This window comes from Cariama cristata, unplaced genomic scaffold (assembly GCF_000690535.1).
Source record: "Cariama cristata isolate BGI_N322 unplaced genomic scaffold, ASM69053v1 scaffold3271, whole genome shotgun sequence".
Taxonomy (NCBI): Eukaryota; Metazoa; Chordata; class Aves; order Cariamiformes; family Cariamidae; genus Cariama; species Cariama cristata.
The window spans coordinates 23,837-43,161 of NW_009600837.1; the positions used below are offsets into that span (position 1 = coordinate 23,837).

Here is a 19,325-nt window from a genome sequence, read left to right on the forward strand (position 1 = left end):
TGCTTTGGTGAAGAAGGAAACACTCACTAGCATGAACCTGCAGGCAGCATTTGGCACAGGATATCAAGGGACTGGTTCCATCTTCTCCAATATATGAATTTGAAGGAAGGGGCTCTGTGTTTTCTCCACTTGAGGTAAAGCACATCTCCGGGATCAGAGGCTTGGTCTTCTGTCCACACTTAGAAAGGTGGACGAAAGAGGTGGTCTCCCCTACAGAGACTGGGACAGCTTCTTTATCCATCTGTAAGGACTTAAAGAGAAAATATCATCACATGGAATCACCTCTTCCCTGGTCACAGTTTTAACTTTTTAAGTCAGAGCATTCCCCTTGCAAAAGAAGTCATCCAACACCTATCGCCATGCAGCACAAATAAGGAACTTTAAATCCTGTCTTCCCATGCATACCCCCACCCCTGCCTTTTGCTCCTCTCTCTCTTCCTTAGGCCTGTACTGGGATTTGCAATTTATTCTGAAAGCTCAAAGAAGTATTAGAATAATGAGAAGCTTTCCCTGTTTTTCTTCTGAAAAAATCTAAATTCCGAAATTGCAGCTGAAAACATCAAGGAAAAAAAAAAATTAAAATATTAATAAAAGCAAGACCTTCCCCTTCCCCCTCTCCCATCCTTTCATCCTTCCCTACTCTTTCTGCAAGAATTTCTCCTGAAGGACATTTGAAGGTTTCTGGTAGCAGACTAGAACTAAGACCAACAGATTAAAACAGCCCAACTGTATCCAGTTTTCCTTACAACCATTACAAAACAACATCCAGCAATCAGAACAGATATTTTATTTTTGGTCTGTATAATAGATCAAGAGATTTTACTGAAGGGGGAGGTGGGTTCCGCTTTTCTCAGAAAAAGCTTCCAACACACATATATGCGTCTAAGGCACGTATTCCTAGTGGACACACAAAGTCAGATTTGGCTCTATAAGCATGCAAGAACAAATCAATACACAACTGGGCAAATAACTAATTCATCTGATAAATTTTGCCTTTCTGCTCATAACATTTTCCAAAGCATACTGGTAGTTTCCAAAAAATGATGTATGTGCTTACTCAGTAAATTTTTATTTTGTTGCTTGTTTGCATATATTCAGAAGTCTGGGCCCATAGCTAAACAAGAGCAATCATATGCCCGAAATGGCATCGTTTCTCTGCATGAAATAGTGTTTGCAGTGCAAAGCTCTTTAACCATGATTTAAAAAATGAAAGCTGAGAAAGCCAGAGAAGCCAGGAAAGATAACAAAAAAAAGCTTCATCCACTTCCTCTGCCAAATCCAAACACACTACTTTGGTGTGCAAATTTGTATGAATCTCCTTTCTTTATCATAAAGGTCTGCATCATAATTTACCCAGTACCCACCACTCAGTACCCACCACTGACACGTCCATCTGCGCAGTATCAGGAATTACCTGGTTATACGGGTAAAAGAGGGTACAGACAGCACAGTACGGCTCACTCAGGGCAGCAGCCGCATTGAATTTTCTTTCAGCTGGGAAATTATGTACTTTATTCTTCCACTGGAGGGAAAGTAAAGATTTCAGAGCCTCTGGGTCACTCATATCTTCCTCTCCAGAAAATGGAAATGTTTCTAGAAAGAAAAAAAAAATAAATTCCAAAACAATGGTCAGTCAGTAGAGGCAAAGCGCAGCAAGGCAGGGTTAAACAGCTCATGTTTCAACAACACAACAAGTTCAATAAATAAGAACATTCAACTCATCCACAGTTCCTCATATATGTATGCCTCAAACACTTCCTTAGACAAATATAATCTCCACAATATTGGTCGGATAACTAAGATAGAGACACCGATGACCTAACAGAACGGGTCATGAGGAAGACGAAGGAAGAGAATCTCGATTTACCACCTTCATAACCGTGTCCACTTCCAAGCTGTGGAAACCTACAACATCCTTTCAATGAAGCCAAGTTCAAAATGCATGAGGCAAGTGTAAAGAAATCCCCCTTTCCTTTCTCCAACTGGGACCTGCATTCTCTGGAAGACACATACGCGGTTCACGCTGGTTTGGTTAGGCCAGTTCCCAGCTCCCATCAGTCAGCAGCAAGGCTGTTTCAACCTTCCCAAAGCGCATCCCATGCCTGTTTCTGCAAACACAAATCTTGGCCATGAGATATCCTGGGTTCAAGTTTTCATTTTACTTTTCTGCAGCTGCTTCACAGCTACTTCCATCAAGCGCACACCACTAAGCCTTCCATTTGCATTCACCACCACCTCTTCTTCTGCCAGAGCTCTGATAGGTACTGCTAGAGCTAATTAGTTTGCTAATTCTTTGTTTTTACAAAACCTTTAAAAGGCTCTTGGCATTTTATGATTAAACCTCCACAGAATCCATTTGTGTCAGTTTGAGGGTCCAAGTTTCTTACCACTCCTTATTAAGGAATTTTGAGTCACTACAAATGTTAAAGAAATTTTCCACACAAGGCTAAGTGTAAATCACTCCTTGCATTGTCAATCTGCAAAGTTTCCAAAAGAACAGCTTTGGCCAGGGGAACTCAAAAACATCTTCGTGGAACATTAGCCCCAGAGCTCAGCACATTAAACCAAACTGTTCGCTGCTTCACTGTTAATTACTGGAAATATGCAGTTAATGTTCTGCTCTCAACAAGTCTAAGTCTCCTCCCTATTTCTACCTCCCTTTAAAGATTTTCAGACTCTTAGGTTACCAGAAAGGATAAAAGGAACTTGCAGGAAAACGCTAATGGCTAAATTTGCATTTCAGATTGCAAATGTTCCCCCCCAACTAATCTGACAAGTATTTGCCAGACAATGTGGAAAAAAGGAAATGGCTGTTGTATGTTATCATCACTTTCACTCATCCCAGAATGGGTTCTAGGTGACACATGGCATCCAGGATGGCTCCTACATTTCAAGCAACTTATACTCGATTAGAAAAGACTAACAATTTGTCTCAACTGAACCTTAGTGCAGCATATGCATTCCCTTAATTTACATGCTCACTCTTCCTCACTGCAGCCTCCAGATCATCCTTATAGATTAGCCCTGAAAAAGCAAGGAGTGCAGAGAGCTGCTTCTATTCCCTGGCGAGGAAGAGAAGAATCCGTTTGATCAGATTCTGCCCAACAGTGCTGTAAATCAGGCCCCAAGAAATGCCAGCTTTCACAGAAAGTTGCTCCTGAGTCAGTCAGCAAAGTCCCTGTACACCATCCAACAATCCAAAACAGTGAAAAGAATCTGTCTAATGAGGATCCTTCGGCACCAAGGTTGTTGCAAGGTCTCGCACCAAAACAAGGTAACTAGTCTCAGCGCCTCACTCCACATTACACATACGCAAGACATCAAACGCATCATCCTTGGTAAGGAAAAGGAGCTATGTATGTACTGAACATCCCCTTCCTACACAAAGCTTCTCTAAAATCAGTGGATATATTCTCAGAAGGAAAGTGAACAGGAAAGATGCTGTCCTTTTGAATATAAAGTTGTAAGTGGACTTTTCTTTATTCCAGGTATTTTATAATGAGGGCAAGACCCAGAAGTGGTAAATTACACCACACAATGGAAGTGAGAGAGAAGACTCTTTTTTTTTCTTTTGGTCCAGACTGTTATGGCATTCACAGTGACTGGAATGTGGGAAAAGAAAAATCAGTGATGTACAGTAAAGCACTGAGAGACTTCCTAATTCTCATTTCTAGATCTGCCAAGAAAAGTTGGACCCCAACATTCACATGAATTAAAAAGTCAACCAAAAAGTTAGAATTAACTTTCCCTATACACATAACAGCAGACCTAACCTCCACCTCCCTCCGAGGTGAACTGCTCTCATTCGAATGCAGTATCTAAGAGTGAGCTCTTACTTCAAGATGTTATTCTCTGTGAACTCTTTTTTCCCTTTGTCCAAAATGCTGCCTCATTCTGCAGCCAGCAAAATGTTTTTCTTGAGAGAAAAAAGGGTGGGAGGTGAGAAGAGACACCTCCCACGGACAAATTTTGTTTCCAGCTGGGTTATCAAAATAGGAACACGCTGCATTTTCTATCAGTTAAGTGTAACACAAGAAGTTTCGGGCCATTCAGTTATGTTAATGGCTTCAGCAATTTTTCAGATCAGACAAGACATACAAGCATTCTTAATGCCAGTGTACTCACCCTCATCACTCGAGGTCTCCTGTTTAACCACTGACAACGGGGAGCGGGTTGGTGGTTTGCCCAGTGGATGACGACGACTCTTCTTTATCTCCATCTTCATTTTTGAAAAAGCAGAAGCAGTCTGTAACAAACCAGAACAAGCTAGATGGGAACCCAAAAACATCTTGGCAAGTAAAAGAGAGTACAGGACAATAGAGGCAGATCCCTTGTCATAAAGAGTTTTGAATTTACACAGCAAATTTTTCAGTGCCTTTTGGTTGCAATCAGTAAAGCCTCCCAAGCCAGTAGCTGTAGTAAATAAAGTCATTGCTATCTCTTAAGATGTTGGGTAAAGGTAAACTACAGTGTTTTCTTAAAATCACAACAGCCTCAGAACCGCTTCAAGCCTGCCAATTCCATTAGCTTATGAAAAGTCTGGTCAATCACATAAACAGCTAGGAACTCCAGAATGAAAATTATGTACAGGGCATATAGGACCAGAAACATTTTACTAGAACATTACAGTGCGTTTTATGACAAGCATATTTATACTGTACTGTACCCACTGCCCTGTGTACCAGCCAATATTGTAAATACTGCCTGCATCCTAATCGCAGGGGCTCACAGTTCTCTTTGGTGCAAGGCTCTGACTGCTTTACAGGTGAGTTACCTTGCACTAGAAATCACCAGTACCACGTGCTTTGGTTCCCAAACACGAAGACAAGCAGCAGTGGTACAGTATTAAGGATGAAATCCAAGTACATTCCACGTTACACAGGAGCAAGCAGAGATGAAGGTACTTACGGCAACCCAGCAAAGCATAGCGGTTTTTTCCTTTCTAATCTGCAGCCACTACGTCTTAGAAACGTTCACGTGAAAGGTATGCTAATTGTGCCATGCTGGTATGGCAATGCACATTACCTCCTATCCCCACAATTTCTAATAGTGCTTTGCCATTCCCTTGGCTCTTTCAGCATCACCATGCAGGAAAAGAGAGCTCCATGATACTGCTCTGACTTGCTGCTAATGCCTATTCCTCTTTTGGAAACTGTCCTCAGGAAAGAACTCCCCAAAGAAAAGAGATGCCCGAGACAGATTACATGTCATGAACTGCATTGTCCATGAACAAGTTTTCTGCCAACTTTTCCAATGCTAAATCTCATGATGGAAAAGATCCCTAGGCAACACCACCTAGCACACCAATGCTTGGAAGCATAAAGCACATCAGCTGGAGAAGTCAGAAACAAGGGAGAAGAATTATTAAAACGTTGGTGTGATCAAAGCTGCCCTGGGGATTGTTTGGTTTTACCACTCTTGAAATAGCTGTTCTGCAGCAGCCACCTGCTTGTGCTGGGTCTTCCTGCCGACTGTTTGAGATGATCACTTCAGTATTATCTGTACTATTAGTAGCAAGAAAGAGAGTCTCTATTTTATCTTTTGAAGACAATAACAAGTTTGATTAATCAGCTAGCATCAATGCAATGATGGACTGTACTGTGACAGAATAGCCAGTCCCTTCCTGTAAAAGCCCTCTATGGGTTCACCCACATGGCACTATTCCACTGGAGGCTCAGGCACAGTCAAGGACTCCTCTCATTCCAAGTCTGGTCCTCAACTTGTTGCTTAGAACTAGCAAATCTTACAGTCACCTCCTTGGTCATGCATACCTGTAAATCACTGACTGCTGTAGCAACCTCTGTATTTTCTGCTTCTGCATTCTCCTCCTCCTTCACAGGGATTTCCATAGGGACCGTCTGCTCCCGCCAACTAGGACTCTTTTGAGTGGCAAACTGCTCAAACGCCTGCTGGCAGGACATGCGCTCCTTGTCAAACACCACCTTTTTGGTCCGTGGAACCACATAAAGCATGGGAATGATTGGCCGAGGTTTAAAGTCATCTTCCTGAATGGGTGCCTCCGAGGGCTGGATAATGTTCAGGGGAGCTGGAGACAAGCTCTTTGCTGCTGTGGACGATGTGGGTACTGCCGGGGGTACCGGTGGCCGTGCCGCCGGCGCCTCGTCCTCTGCCAGCTGCTGCTGTGGTGCAGGTGGTGGTGGCTGCCGCTGCTGCAAAGGAGGCTGAGGTGCTTGCAGATGGTGCTGGTGTTGATGGAAAAGGTGCTTCTTCTTCCTCTCACCTTTTATTTTCGGAGGACGGGTCTTTGCTTTGGTGTCACCTGTTTCAAGATAATAGGCAACATTTAGCTTCATATGCCAAGGTTTCTGGGTATTTAATATTTTTCTCCTTTCATCAAAAAGCTCCAATGCTGGGCTAACATATTACATTATGGTATTATTCGCCCTTTCAAACAGGCGGACTGAAAGCTGTAGACATATTCAGCTGTACTTCAGCACCGACTTAGAGAAGCCCACTTTAGAAAGAAAAGACTTGTGTCATTTCTATGGACTATTTCATTCTTGACTGGAGCAGAAAGGCTGCCAGAATGAATGTTGCCTGGAGGGAAAACATTTAAACCCCTAAGAAACTGGACAGTGTGCCAAAGAAGATGTAACATATTACATTAGCCCTGACTCTGTATTTGAAGTTTTCTGTATGAGCAGTCTCCAAAGTGGGGTGCACAAAGCCATCCCCTGGGGTGCAGGAAGAAAATATTTTTGCACCATTAATAAATGACATAAAACATATCTTTAAAATAGTGTTTATTTTATCTTTATCTCATCCTTTTTTAAATCTCTATTTTTGTGTATGTTTTATAATGAATGTAATATATTAACACAGTAATACATGTATAGATTTTATAAATAAATATACATATATCAGGAAGTGTGCTCAAAATTTTTTTGCTTATAAGGGGACACAATCAAAAAAGTTTGGAGACCACCGTTCTATATCCCTAGTTTGCCCTAACCTCTGGATCACCCCCTTACTGCCCCCTCTATCTGCAAGCATAGCTCTTATCGGAGTATTACCGTGTGTCAATGCATTCAACAGCCCTAGGAAATGACGAATTGAACAAAGATACCTGAATCATCATTACTGAAAGATTTCTACTGTAAGGTCTTTTAAAAAGATGCCTTTAAAGCATAAATCAAGTAGAGCATTGAACTAAGCCTATTACAGACACCATGCCAGCACTGGTACCCTCTCCTAACACTCCTTCCATTTGTCCTTGCCTCTCCTAGCTTACTGTCATTCACCTCACCCGCATAGCATCGCAGGTCTCTTACATGGCTGCGACAACAAAAACACTTCTTGAACAGATGGACGTCTCAATGTTTTTACCAGAGGCAGTAATGACCCATCAAAGTCTTCCCCACCTATCTTCCCAATATAACTCCGTTAAAGGATCCACACACTCTGATTTTACAGCAGTAATTAAAATTCCTACTGCCCACTGAGCGAGTGTCTCGAGGTTATGACAGGAGATGCCTTCACATCTTGCCTTATTCCATCTAAAATGATGTATGCTCCCTTTGCCCAACTCTTCCCTCACTTCATGAATGAAGTTATCAGTTCACTCAAAGGAAAGTAAATAATAGATGCTCCACAGGCAGATGCCAGTGCTCAGTTTATTTCATAAGAGATTGTTTTTCACCTGCAGATGCAATGACTGCTGCAAAAGGTCATTTTCCCATTAACAGGAAGGGGAGAAGGGCTGGTGACAACAAAAGGCAGAGAAAGACCATTCCCCATAAAAACGATGCTCCACCAATCCCAGCCTACTCAGACTCCTCCATTAAGGACTAGACCAAAGCTGACCAGCCAAACCCAGTAAACAGCAAATCAGATAAACCATCACACAATAACAAGATATCTGCAGGAGGAAGGGTTTGAAAAGAGAAGGCAAATAATCCCACAATAAGTCAAAGTGCTAAAATCCCTGCTGAAATCTTCTAGGGGATACCTCAACCTTGACATTCCCCAGAATTCTGGTCTGATGACTTTATTTACACCACTTCATAAAAATGGGAACAAGTCTAGACCAAATAGTTATTGTTGTACTTGTGTAGGCAGTCCCTCAGATAAACTCGTTTGTTCTATCACGGAGAAAGGAATATCAAATTTCCTTAGAGGAACAAACATATTGAATGAAAGGCAAATTGGATTTTTCCCCAGTTGCACAAAACCAGATCATATTTACTCTCTATACGCTCAGAGAATTCTCTACCCAACAACAAAATAAATGCCATTCACCAGCTTTATTGACTTCTAAATGGGTAATTTGACAGCAGCTGGCATGTAGAACTTTGTTTAAAAGTTTTTGCATTAAGATGAGCAAACTAGTTTGCAAGTGAATGTATAAAATTAGAAGCCCGGAAAAAGTGAGGTAAAATTCAAAGTCCCTATCTGGCTATCATGAACACTTCTAGAAAGGGAAGGGATCTTTATGCACAAATCAATACGGCAGGTTAACAAAGGCACAGGTAGCAGAGCTAGTACCCACAGAAAACAGTAGTATGACAATGTTTTTCCATGTTGAGAAGACTTGCTTGTCTACAGACAATCTGAAATACTACACAGAGTTCACTAAAGCTGCAGGTATACAAATACCTTCGAGGGGAAGGGGTGTTGGTGGGGAAATCAAACCACTTGCATCGGACCGTATACTGTAGCTTTGGGCAGCGAGATTAAAAAGTTGCTACAAGAGTATGGACTTCATCCGCTAGAGTAATACCTCCTGGTAATGGGCAAAGACAATTAGAAATGGACTTCAGCACCAGTAATTTAGCCACAACTTTAATTAAATAATTTGTACTGTCAACAGCTCAAAAAGAAACTGTAAATTAGGCTTATTAACCTAGCAGAAGCACAGGCACAAAGATAAGATGAAACTGAACACGGGAGAAAGTAGAAGAGTTTTGGCAGTACATCCCTCTAATACAGCCCTGCGTCCTTCAAGATGATGTCTGTGTTCGTGTAATAGCTGCACTCAAGGGTTTTTCTTCAATCCACATGGGAGACTGGTGTAGCTAAAATAATCACAAAGACTATTCTACCATCCTGAAGTCCCTCCTAAACACCGAGTTCACATTTTCACTTTCAACAGCATTCCTTACTTCTAGGAAGAGAATATTACCCTAGAGCGATCCCTACACACCCGGTGTTTATATCCTGTACATCACCTATGCCAACAGAATATGCAAACGTGACTGATACAAGAGCAGAAAGCAAAAGCGGTAGGAAAACACCTTTTACTTGCTTCTAGGGGTTCTGTCTGCTCAGTTGTTATCAGAGCTTCATACAGCATGTGCTACAAATATGTAGATGGCCACAGTGACTGCTAGCAGATTTCTGAAAAAGCTCTAGTTTTTCTACATGATGCTAGAAAAGTCCAGAAAGTCTCCAGGACAGACTCTTGTGCTATGACATTGTTTCATGATAATCCTTCCACCCCGTTACACACTCTCATCTCTTAATGACTTCATGTTGCCAGTTTAAGCAACACTGGAGAAAAACCAGCAAGAGACCAGCCCCTACTTGACAGCTGGCCAATTCTTGAGATCTTGCCTGCAGTAAAACCCTCACGTAGCAAATGGACATCTAAAAATCAGTTATGCACCAGTTTGCTATTACATACAGATAGCAGCAGAAAAGTTTTCAGTTCTGGTTTACCAGCATCTTGATCACAGTATTACTTCATGTAATTATGTACTTAGTTTACAATTGTAACACTCAAGGATGTGTGGGAATGCCATTTAATGAAATGCGGTGGAAAAACACAGAACTATTTTGCAGTTAGGTATCTCATTGCTTTTTCTCACATTACAAAAAAGAAGAATCCTGTAAGATATAGGGTTAGTAGCCCAAGCCTGCGGGAGTCTTAACAGGCACAGCATCGCAGATAATGCCCGCTGACTCAGAGGATGTATTTATGCTGCTTCGCACACCCAGAGAAGAGCAAAGTTTAAAGAGTCTCCTTTTAATTTCAAGTCCCAAGACAACCTGCTAAAAATTCTAAATACATTTATAGCAACATAATAAATTATGAATATAAAGCTGAGTCACAAAAACCAAAAGAAAACACCTTAAGGTATCTGGGTCAGAAATCCTGAAAACCTCAAGTTATTAATATTCAGCTAGTCTAAATAACCAACACGAAGCATAAGTCGTATTTTGAAACTACCAATGATTACTTTGAAATCTCACTCTTCCTCCTTCTCAAGGTCATCTTTTCTGGTGTAAGCAGAAAATCAAGCCAAATTAAAACCAGAGGAATAGAAAAAGGAAGCGAAGGCGAAGGGAAGCTAAATTGCTGTGAGCCGCGCCATCCAAACAGATGCTATTTTCTTTTTCAAGACGAAACTGTAAGACACTTGTGAAAGGTAATGCAGACAGTAGGATGTAGAAAACTAGAGAACTCATTGGTATTTAATTGCTATATTGCATTAAGAAACTTGCATGTTTGCTACCAGTCACACTGAGCACTAGACCCCTCAGAAACTGCAAAGCAAATGGTCTAGTTCTAGTGACACTTTCTGCAATGGTGCTGAAAATAAGTTTTTCCCTCCTGTGCTAACAGTTAAAAGAGCTCTTAACATGTAGTCTAAGTGTATGGCTTGGAACCTATTCAGCTAGAACAGCATCTTTATTGTTCCTCTGCCATCCTAATGATCTCAGATCTGTCCTTGTCACTTATCTCCTGTCTCCGAAGGGATATCAGCATTTAAGGCCATTTATTACAAGCATCAACTGTTAAACTTGTACAAGAGCTAAGAGCATACAATTTCCCGTGCTGCTGACACTTTCAAGCTTACGGCAATGGAAGTTAACTATCTGCACTGTGCTACTCCTGCTCTACACAAGCATGATTTTCAAATTCCTTATTCCCGTGAAAAAAGAAAATATACTGTCTAGCTAAGAGACTCTGGAACTGAACAAAGACCTCAATTCTCTTCCCAGAGCTTCCACAGATCTCCTTTAAGATCATTGTCAAGGTTCCCTAAACAGTTTGCAGCATCAGTTTTCCCCAAATGCTAAACAAATAACGGAAATATACAATATATGAAAATGAATTCACTAGTGTTCATGAAATGTTCAAGAGTGCCTCAAAGAGACAGTGCATCATAGATACATCAACTACTTAACCACACATATTAGGGGGAAAAAACCCGAGCCTACTCCCAGCAAGAATTGCAACCTTTAATACACGGCCAAGAAAAAAAAAAAGGTATCAAAAAAAGAGCCCTCAGCAAGCTGGCTGAGGTCAGGCCTTTGGACTAACCATACGCAGAAGAAAGGACTGGGAGTTGTCATGGACTGGTATTAACTTCAGCCATGCAAAGAAAGCTGAAAAGCTTCCCTCCTACAGCTAGTCTTGAAGAAACCCCAACCTGCAACTTGGACTCATGCAGCAGCTGTGGTTCCCACAGAACCTAAGGCTGACTTTATTCCCAGTCCCTGTAAGAAATGGGGAGGGAGGGAGGGAGGGAGGGAAAGGGGAAAGATTAATTGCACAAGGGAGTGCACAAGCCATTCCTCTTCAGAGTAGGACATAAAATATATTTACTTGTTTCTCTATGAAATATTTAAAAATATTCCTCTCCTAATATATATTTTTACAAACCTGTAATAGCTTGGGCAGAATTTTCAAGCCCTGACAAGAAAGCTATTTGGCCTGAATCCTTAAAGAGAGGGAAAAATCAATTGCTGCTGTAAATGATGGTGTATTTCAGTGAGCATAGATTTAATACTGGGAAAGACTCCACTGATAGTTCAACAGAAATAAACAATAGCAGACAAGTTATTTATAACTGTGTTTTAGAGAGATAGCTTGCCCCAGTTCTTCACTGAAGTGATCTGCCACCAGTGAGCAGGGCCCTCACCTTCTCCCTCCATCACTTTGCTTCTCTCCTCTTCCTCTAGATCTGGCCCCCTTTTCAGTTCCTCTTTCACTTTCGCATCTTCCAAGGCAGTTTCAATAGCCATGACATCCCCAAGAGACTTCTGATCCTCCGTTTTATGTCTTCTGGGTTGACTTCTTTTTCGGTGAGACCTAGAAGTACAGAAGTGTGATGTGACATAAAAGAACAGCCTTCAATATATAATACGATCACTGACTTAAAAAGCTGAACACAAAATAAAAGGATCTTCTTAGGAGAGAAAACACAAGGTAGCTAACAATAGCTACAGGGCAAAACAGATATCTGAAAGGAAACAGATGAACCTTGCATAACAGAACATTTAAAATCCATTCACAGCAGCCATTAATTGTCCGGGTTTCTTGAAGAGCTTTTTCCCACCATTACTAATGTAAGCTCACGAGCTGCAGTTAAAACGATTTTAATTGTACTTTAAATCTATTTTGCTTATATTTCAAAATATAGATGAAAATTTGTTATAAATCCTTCTTTCATCCTCTGCCTCCATTCCATCATTTCTTTCCATTCTGTACATGCTTCCCTTTGGCAAACTGCTGGAAGTCTGCAAAGCATCATCTTCCAGCTCTGAAACATTATCCAGCACTGCCAGTTTCTAAAAACACAGCGTAATGAATGCTTATAGCATAATCAATAGGCAGTCTATGATTTTTCAGTAGTATAATTCACAAGGCCCAAGGCCTATGGAGAAGTCTAACTAAAAAAAGTGCATATTAATATGACCAAACTAATAGCAACAAGCCAAAAGCAATGCTGGTCTTTCTAAAGAGTCAGTGTCACTAAGACAAAGAGATTACAGTAGCCACAATGCAACGACAAACGCGAATTCGGAAGTCAGGACAATGTCTTTTGGTTAGGAACCGTACCAGGAGCCAAGCACTCACACAGACACTCACTCCCCACTGCTCAAGTGGGACAGGGAGAGAGAGCAGGAAGAACAAGAGCCAGAAAACTTGTAGGTCAAGACAAAGACCGTTTGATAGGTGAAGGAAAGAGGAAAGAATAAAACGAGAAAGAAATAAGCACAGGAAATCCCCTCACCATCTCCCACAGGCAGACCAATGCCCAGCCAGTCTCCAAACAATGGCCACCTTGGAAGTCACCCCCCTTTCTTCTTTCTCTACCCCAGTTTTTATTGCTCAGCATAACATTTTATGGTATAGAATATCCCTTTGGCCACTTTGGGTCAGCGGTCCCAGCTGTGTCCCCTCCCAATCTCCTGCCCACCCCAGCCTACTCACTGGGCAGGGGGCTGAGTGGGAAAAAAAATAAAGCACCGTTTATCGGCATTGTTGTAGCCACAAATCCCAAACACAACCCTGTGGGCTGCTATGAAGAAAATTAACTCCGTCCCAGCCAGACCCAGTGCCATTTTTTTTACAGCATCTATCAAATAGCTCCTTGAATGTTGGGTTTAAGTCTAACAAGCTCTCTTTTTCAAAATTGCAGAGACCTGTAATTTTTACAACATTTTTAGCATGTAGACACCTTTTTTTTTTGAAAGCAGCATCTTCCATATGGCCTGGCAGCTACCGTCATGTAACACACCATAAAATGCAATCACACTGCATTCACCGGCCCAAAACTCTAGAAAAGTTGAAATTCAGCTTCCCATCCTCAGAGCCCAGAAACTCAGCCGCTAATTAGATTTGGAGTACAATGAAGTTAAGAGCCCTTAATCAGGTAATCAACAAAGAAGAAAGACAAAAATTCAACCTGAGATGAATGATTAATAGAAAAGAAAGTTGATCCATATGCACAGCCATTTATAATTGCTAGACTCTAACCATATGGTAGCCCTCCAAGTATAGATGTGAACTTCGCACCTGCAAGACATTCATTAGCAGGAACACACAGCTGAACCCTGAAATGAAAAGTTGATCCTTCACCCATATTCTAAGTACACATCACCTTCTCTGCGGGGGAAAAGCAAGGTGGGAGGAGAAGATAAACCTGTAAGACTTTTCCATTGCAGGTGGAACTCCATAGTCGGTGAAGAAAGCATCGGAGTAGAATCAAGCGTTACAAGCTATTTTTAGTAAAGCTGTGTGTTTTACTCCCGTGGTGTACAAATGCCAGGCAAGAATCAAATCACAAATCTTTATACTCACAGTAGATAAAACCAGATCTTTTTGCAGTTCTCTTCTCACTCTGATGTTGTGGGAAAATGAAGAGAGGCAGAAAGCACATCATCTAAAGAAACTGTGCATCCAGAACTACAAGCTGAAGGCTGTACATTTCCAGAAGTGAAGATGGGCTGTATCTGACATAATTTGCCTAGCAGAAATGGGCTTTTTGTGGACTAAACTAAAACAGTCTCTCACTGAAGCCATAAACAAAGTTGAGTTTTTCAAGGTAACTAAGCATGAATGACCTTAGAGAAGAAATAACATATCTCTCTGCAGAGTTTAAAAGCTACGGCTTCCAAGTGAGCTGGCAAAAAAGCAGCATTTGTACTCTTTGAAGAACAGACCACAAAGTGACTTAATTTAAGCAGATACAACTGTGAAGAGGTTTGGGCAGAGGTGAATCCCATTCTTCCAGTAAAGTCCATCCTGCTGAGAAAAGTCAGTCTTCAAGTTAAATTGTCTTTCCAAGACATAAGCATAGGAGAGAGACTACTGCTAAGCAGTATTCAACAGCTTCAAAACTGCTTCAGGATAATACTGAAATAATCTAGGAAACAATGAATAGATAAGCAAAAAAAAAAAAGTACTCAGATCTTTTGCAATAGGCTCAGGTTAAGAAAAAAGCTTCTCTGCTAAGCAATAGGCTCAAAGAGGGAAAATAATCCTTGGTGTTCATATGGTACCTTACACTGTGCAAACATTATCTATATATAAGTAACCCTTAATAGCCATAGGCAGTGAAGAGATTCCCAGTTTCCAGATGTGGAAGAAAAAGATCCAGGGACCCACTGGAGTTCAGACAGTCATTGCCCATAGAGCATAAATTGCAACTTCTGACTCTGAGACTAAACTGCTTTTCCTGAAGCTCACTATAGAAAGAATAGCAGAAGACCTTTTAGGAATATAATCTCTGGAGTGGAACAACATTGCAGAGGTCAGTTACTTATTCCGTCTTTTGGAGCACAGATTTAGTAGGGAACACATTTTCCCATTTCAGCATTTGTAAAATAATGGACAAATCATTTCACGTAGAAAAGGCAAGACATAGGACCACCAGTCCAAAGCAACACCGGGTGACTGAAAACTCCTGGAAGACAATAAAACACCAGTGCTAGAGAAAGACAGATTCTCTTACTAGTATGTTATCTTTTTCTTTGCTAGAATGCCTAAATAAATCAGCTTTCATCAAATTATTAGGTCAATAGTTTTAAACTGTTACTCAAAGTCCCTATCAAAGATGGCCCCAGAAACCTAAAGTCTATTTAAAGCTTTTTTCCTGGATTTCAAAGAAATAGTATTGGAACTGAAACTACAAGCAGAATATTACATCTGGATAAAGCGGTATAACTTCCAGAGACTGCCAACACTCACACCAGAAATTCAACAAATACTAGATGAGAGCAGAAAGAAGTAACCTTGTGTGCTACACCGCAAGCACTCTGGGTAACAGGCAGAGCAAAAAAGAAGGGTAAGGGAGCATATGGAAGGGCACACGCTTTACATCTGAGTACGTTAAAGCCCTGTGATGATTCAAGTGCCTAGAATGTAGAGTCTCGTTCTTCAAGCAAGCTTGATGAGGAAAGAAGGTTCTCTCATTGGAAGCTCATGTCTCAAACACTCTAGTTTTAGTTCCACTTTCTGAGACAGCAGCAGCATTTTATTATCTGCTTTGGTGACCAGTTAGCTTTATCCACAACCAGTTAATCACGACACATGACTACTAAGTCAGTAGATTAACTGCACCCTCAAGAATGGAAAACCAGAACAGGCATGAGATAGCTGAGGTTCTCTAATGACGCAAGAGAAGATCTCAGAAAACTACACGAAACCAAGATGAAGTATGAGAAACTTCGATGCCCAAAGATTTTCTGTGCCCTTTCAAGGAAGCAGACATGAAAAAACTAACTGAAGAAGGAAAATACTTTCAGAGTTACTATTTTAAGAAACTTGACAGGAAAAAGAATGAAGTCATTTAAGCCGATGAGGGAAATCACATACCGGTGTTTGTTGTCCTCTTCCTCATCTCCTATCCTATAAAGCAAGATTCCAACAGTAAAAGGTTAGCATGCCAAATCTTCAATTCAAGCATGCTGTAACACACAAAAACCACAAACTTGTAGAAAATTAATACAGAGATCAAAGGAAGCACAGAAAGGCATGCATAAAATCCCTTTTGCAATTGATGGGTGGTTGTTTTTTTTTCCTCCTGCTTTCTGGTAAGTCAAGCTATAAATGTTTACTATAGATTTTTTGTCTTCCAGGATAAGAGATGAGATGTGAGGGGGCACACAGCGTCCTACTTTCAGAAGACATGTGCTTCTATAACATTTAAAGCAAACAGAACAACGAGGGAGCACATTACCCAAGAAAAATTACAACAGGAATTGTAAAAAAAAAAAAAAAAAACCAAAACACACAACAAAACACACAGCCAAACAAAAAACCTATCCCAAACTAAGAATTATAGCGTTTAAAATCTTAGCAATTAAAATCAAACACAGTGCTCAGACATAACTTTTTTTTTTTTAAATTTTCTTTACCTGCGAAGCAATTTAGCCTTCAGCTCCACCTTTGTCTCATTCCAGGCATCTAGTTCTGGGCTAGTCAGAGCTGTGGGTTTCATATGGTCCAGGACAGCAATGTCTTTTCCTTGTTTCCATAAATCGTAACGTTCCGGTTGCAGAATCCTCACAAAGACATCCATGGAAATCTTCACCATGTCTTTGCGGCAAGTACACTGCAAGAGATAGCCAGACACCAACAGCACGTCAGATCAGGGGCATGTTTTCTTTTCTCATCAGCTGAGTTTGCCTTTCTCCAGAGGCAAACTAATACTCTACCCGTTCTGTCCGTAAGGCCTACGGTGCATTACTACAGCGGGTCAGTGCTAGGAATCGCACTGATGTATACATGGGTATCTCAGCTTAACGGAAAGCATCGACTCTACCTGCCCTTGGCAAAACCAGAGACAGCACAAGCTGCCACACTCTCTGAAGGTAGCTGAAGACTTTGTTCCCAAGAGTTTTCTTCTCCCTCTAAGCCCACCAACCAAGCTAAAACTTTGTGCTGCCTGATATCCAGTATACTTATTCATCTACTGCCTTACAGTCATTAGATAGTAATAACTTTGGCCGATGTAGACCAGGTCGGAGTCTGATCTCAAATCTACGTTCCCTCCATTAGCCAGTCTCTTGCGGAGTTTCTCAGGCTGAAAAGAGATTATTAATATCACTTCATAACTGAAAAAAAGCCTTACAGGAACAAAAGACTAACCTAGTGAACAAGGCAGTTAAACTTCATAATTATACATTATGACATCACACCTAAACCCCTCACAAAACTGTAGAGAAATAAAAAAGGCTACGACAAGGACTACATTCTGAATCTGAATCACATATGCCTAAGCCAAAGAAAACGTGCATTATTCATTTCAATTAGCGTACACTCATTAAAATTAACCTCTGGAATTACACCCTTGCCATTGTACAAGCCTACACAAAAACTACTTCCAGGTGTTTTTATTTTTTTATCCATTTGCTCTGATGAAGCACAGAATTAACAGACCACGTCTAGCAAGGGGATTCTCACCCAGGACACAGATACCAGACTGAACGAGCATCTAGTCTTTATAAACTTTTAACTCAAAAGAAGGTACAGGATTGAAATAACACCGCAAGACACCAATACCCGCCTGCCTCACGGGGGCCGCAACGACGGCTTTGCTGTTGTGCGTGAAAAGCGGAGCCCCCTTTTAGTTCTGCTCTAAGGCGCAAAGCCTTGCTTGGTATGCACTTGAACTAAATTGCTTTTCAACTTCAAGTTGAGGATGAGGTTAATTATAGTCACTTTGCAGGACTTCTTTTTCACCCTTCCTCCGCACCTTTTCAAAACTATTCTATCCTTTCCCTTAGCAGAAATGCATGAAATTCAACTTTCTTCTCCTCGTTCTTTTTTCACTTTTCACTACCATTATTAAAAGATTGATGGCTGTAGTTAAGAAGCCACTAAAAGAGTGAGAAGAGAGTCTTTTCTGTACAGTTCTCGGCTACCCCACTTCCCTCCCAGCTCCGGTTTCTCATTTTGCAAAGACCGCTGGCTACCTTCTGCTGCTCTGACTGGGAGAGCACAAATAACCCGAGTGTGATGAGTGGGAAGGACTATTTATGAACAGGCAATTTCAGGAAAACTCAATTCATTTAATGAAAAATAGCGCGGGACAGAAAGACTGGAAATGTAATTTGGCCAAAGAAGGGCAGGAACACAGATGGTATCCATGCTTCAAATTCCTGGCCAGGCAGAAGCTTCTCACCAGCACCTCCATCAATACTGGCTTAAGGGATTTGTATTGAGCAGATTTTCCATCCCTTTTCCTTAAGAAATTTTAAAAGCACCTGTGCACTTCTACAAAGAAGAACACCCCACAGCACACAAAATCGGAGCAAATCCCAAGTCAGATGGGTCTAAAGGTCTCCAGTACCGTCCCCAACCACTGCCAGCTTAAGAGTCTCACAAAAATGTAAAGTATACACAGATTACTGAGAAACCACAGACTGAGCTGTCTGGATGCTATTCAGACTGCTATTTGGAGAAATGACACTGTGGGCTGCGATCTCCAGCGTACCGCAACACCAGAAGCCAGCAGTAGCCAAGTTCCTTTCTTTACACAAATCTAACATGATGTATGTTTATATTTCAATTTTAATTTAATTTTATTGCTTTCACACTAGCAAGCATGAATAATTTACAAAGCCTCTTTCCTTTGGGATTTCTTCCAGACCATACAGTTATATTTCCTCAGCTGCTGCAGTTGTGTCACATTCACGTTCCCATAGCAGCCAGGATATTTTTCCATGCCCTTCCCTCAGACCCAGCAGCGAGATCCCGCTTAATACAGCAGATGCTTCCAATACAACTGCAAAAGGGAATGTGCATGTGTGTGTGAGGGGTGGGAGAGGGAGGAGAATGGGGGAGATCAGAGGAGGAGAATGGGGGCAGAGAAGGGCAAGAAATTTCCTTTGCAATTAATTACCTGCTCTATTCCATTACAGCAGGACAAAAACAGCAAGCTCATGCTTCCCTGTCAATGATACCCATTTCCACGTATTGCCTCCCCTTCCATATACACAGCGTTACATTTCTTTCAAAGTATTTAATTGTGGTCATAAACACACGTATTTCCTAAGAGATATTATGCCTACAGCCCCCACCTCTGCCTCTCCCTACCCCAATTTCTGCAGAACTTATCCTTCCATAT

General features: G+C 41.2%; 1 protein-coding gene across 1 annotated transcript in view; it reads right to left on the bottom strand.

The window, feature by feature from the left end:
- The window catches only part of KDM4B (lysine (K)-specific demethylase 4B), a 76,910-nt gene that overhangs the window by 16,033 nt on the left and 41,552 nt on the right, over positions 1-19,325 (bottom strand). The window contains exons 8-14 of the mRNA XM_009710167.1: positions 16,612-16,808; positions 16,070-16,102; positions 11,883-12,058; positions 5,772-6,280; positions 4,126-4,246; positions 1,415-1,593; positions 28-250 (exon numbers count right to left, since the gene is read on the bottom strand). Of these exons, the coding sequence (XP_009708469.1) occupies positions 28-250; positions 1,415-1,593; positions 4,126-4,246; positions 5,772-6,280; positions 11,883-12,058; positions 16,070-16,102; positions 16,612-16,808 (1,438 nt within the window). The remainder of the gene's footprint in view (positions 1-27; positions 251-1,414; positions 1,594-4,125; positions 4,247-5,771; positions 6,281-11,882; positions 12,059-16,069; positions 16,103-16,611; positions 16,809-19,325) is intronic.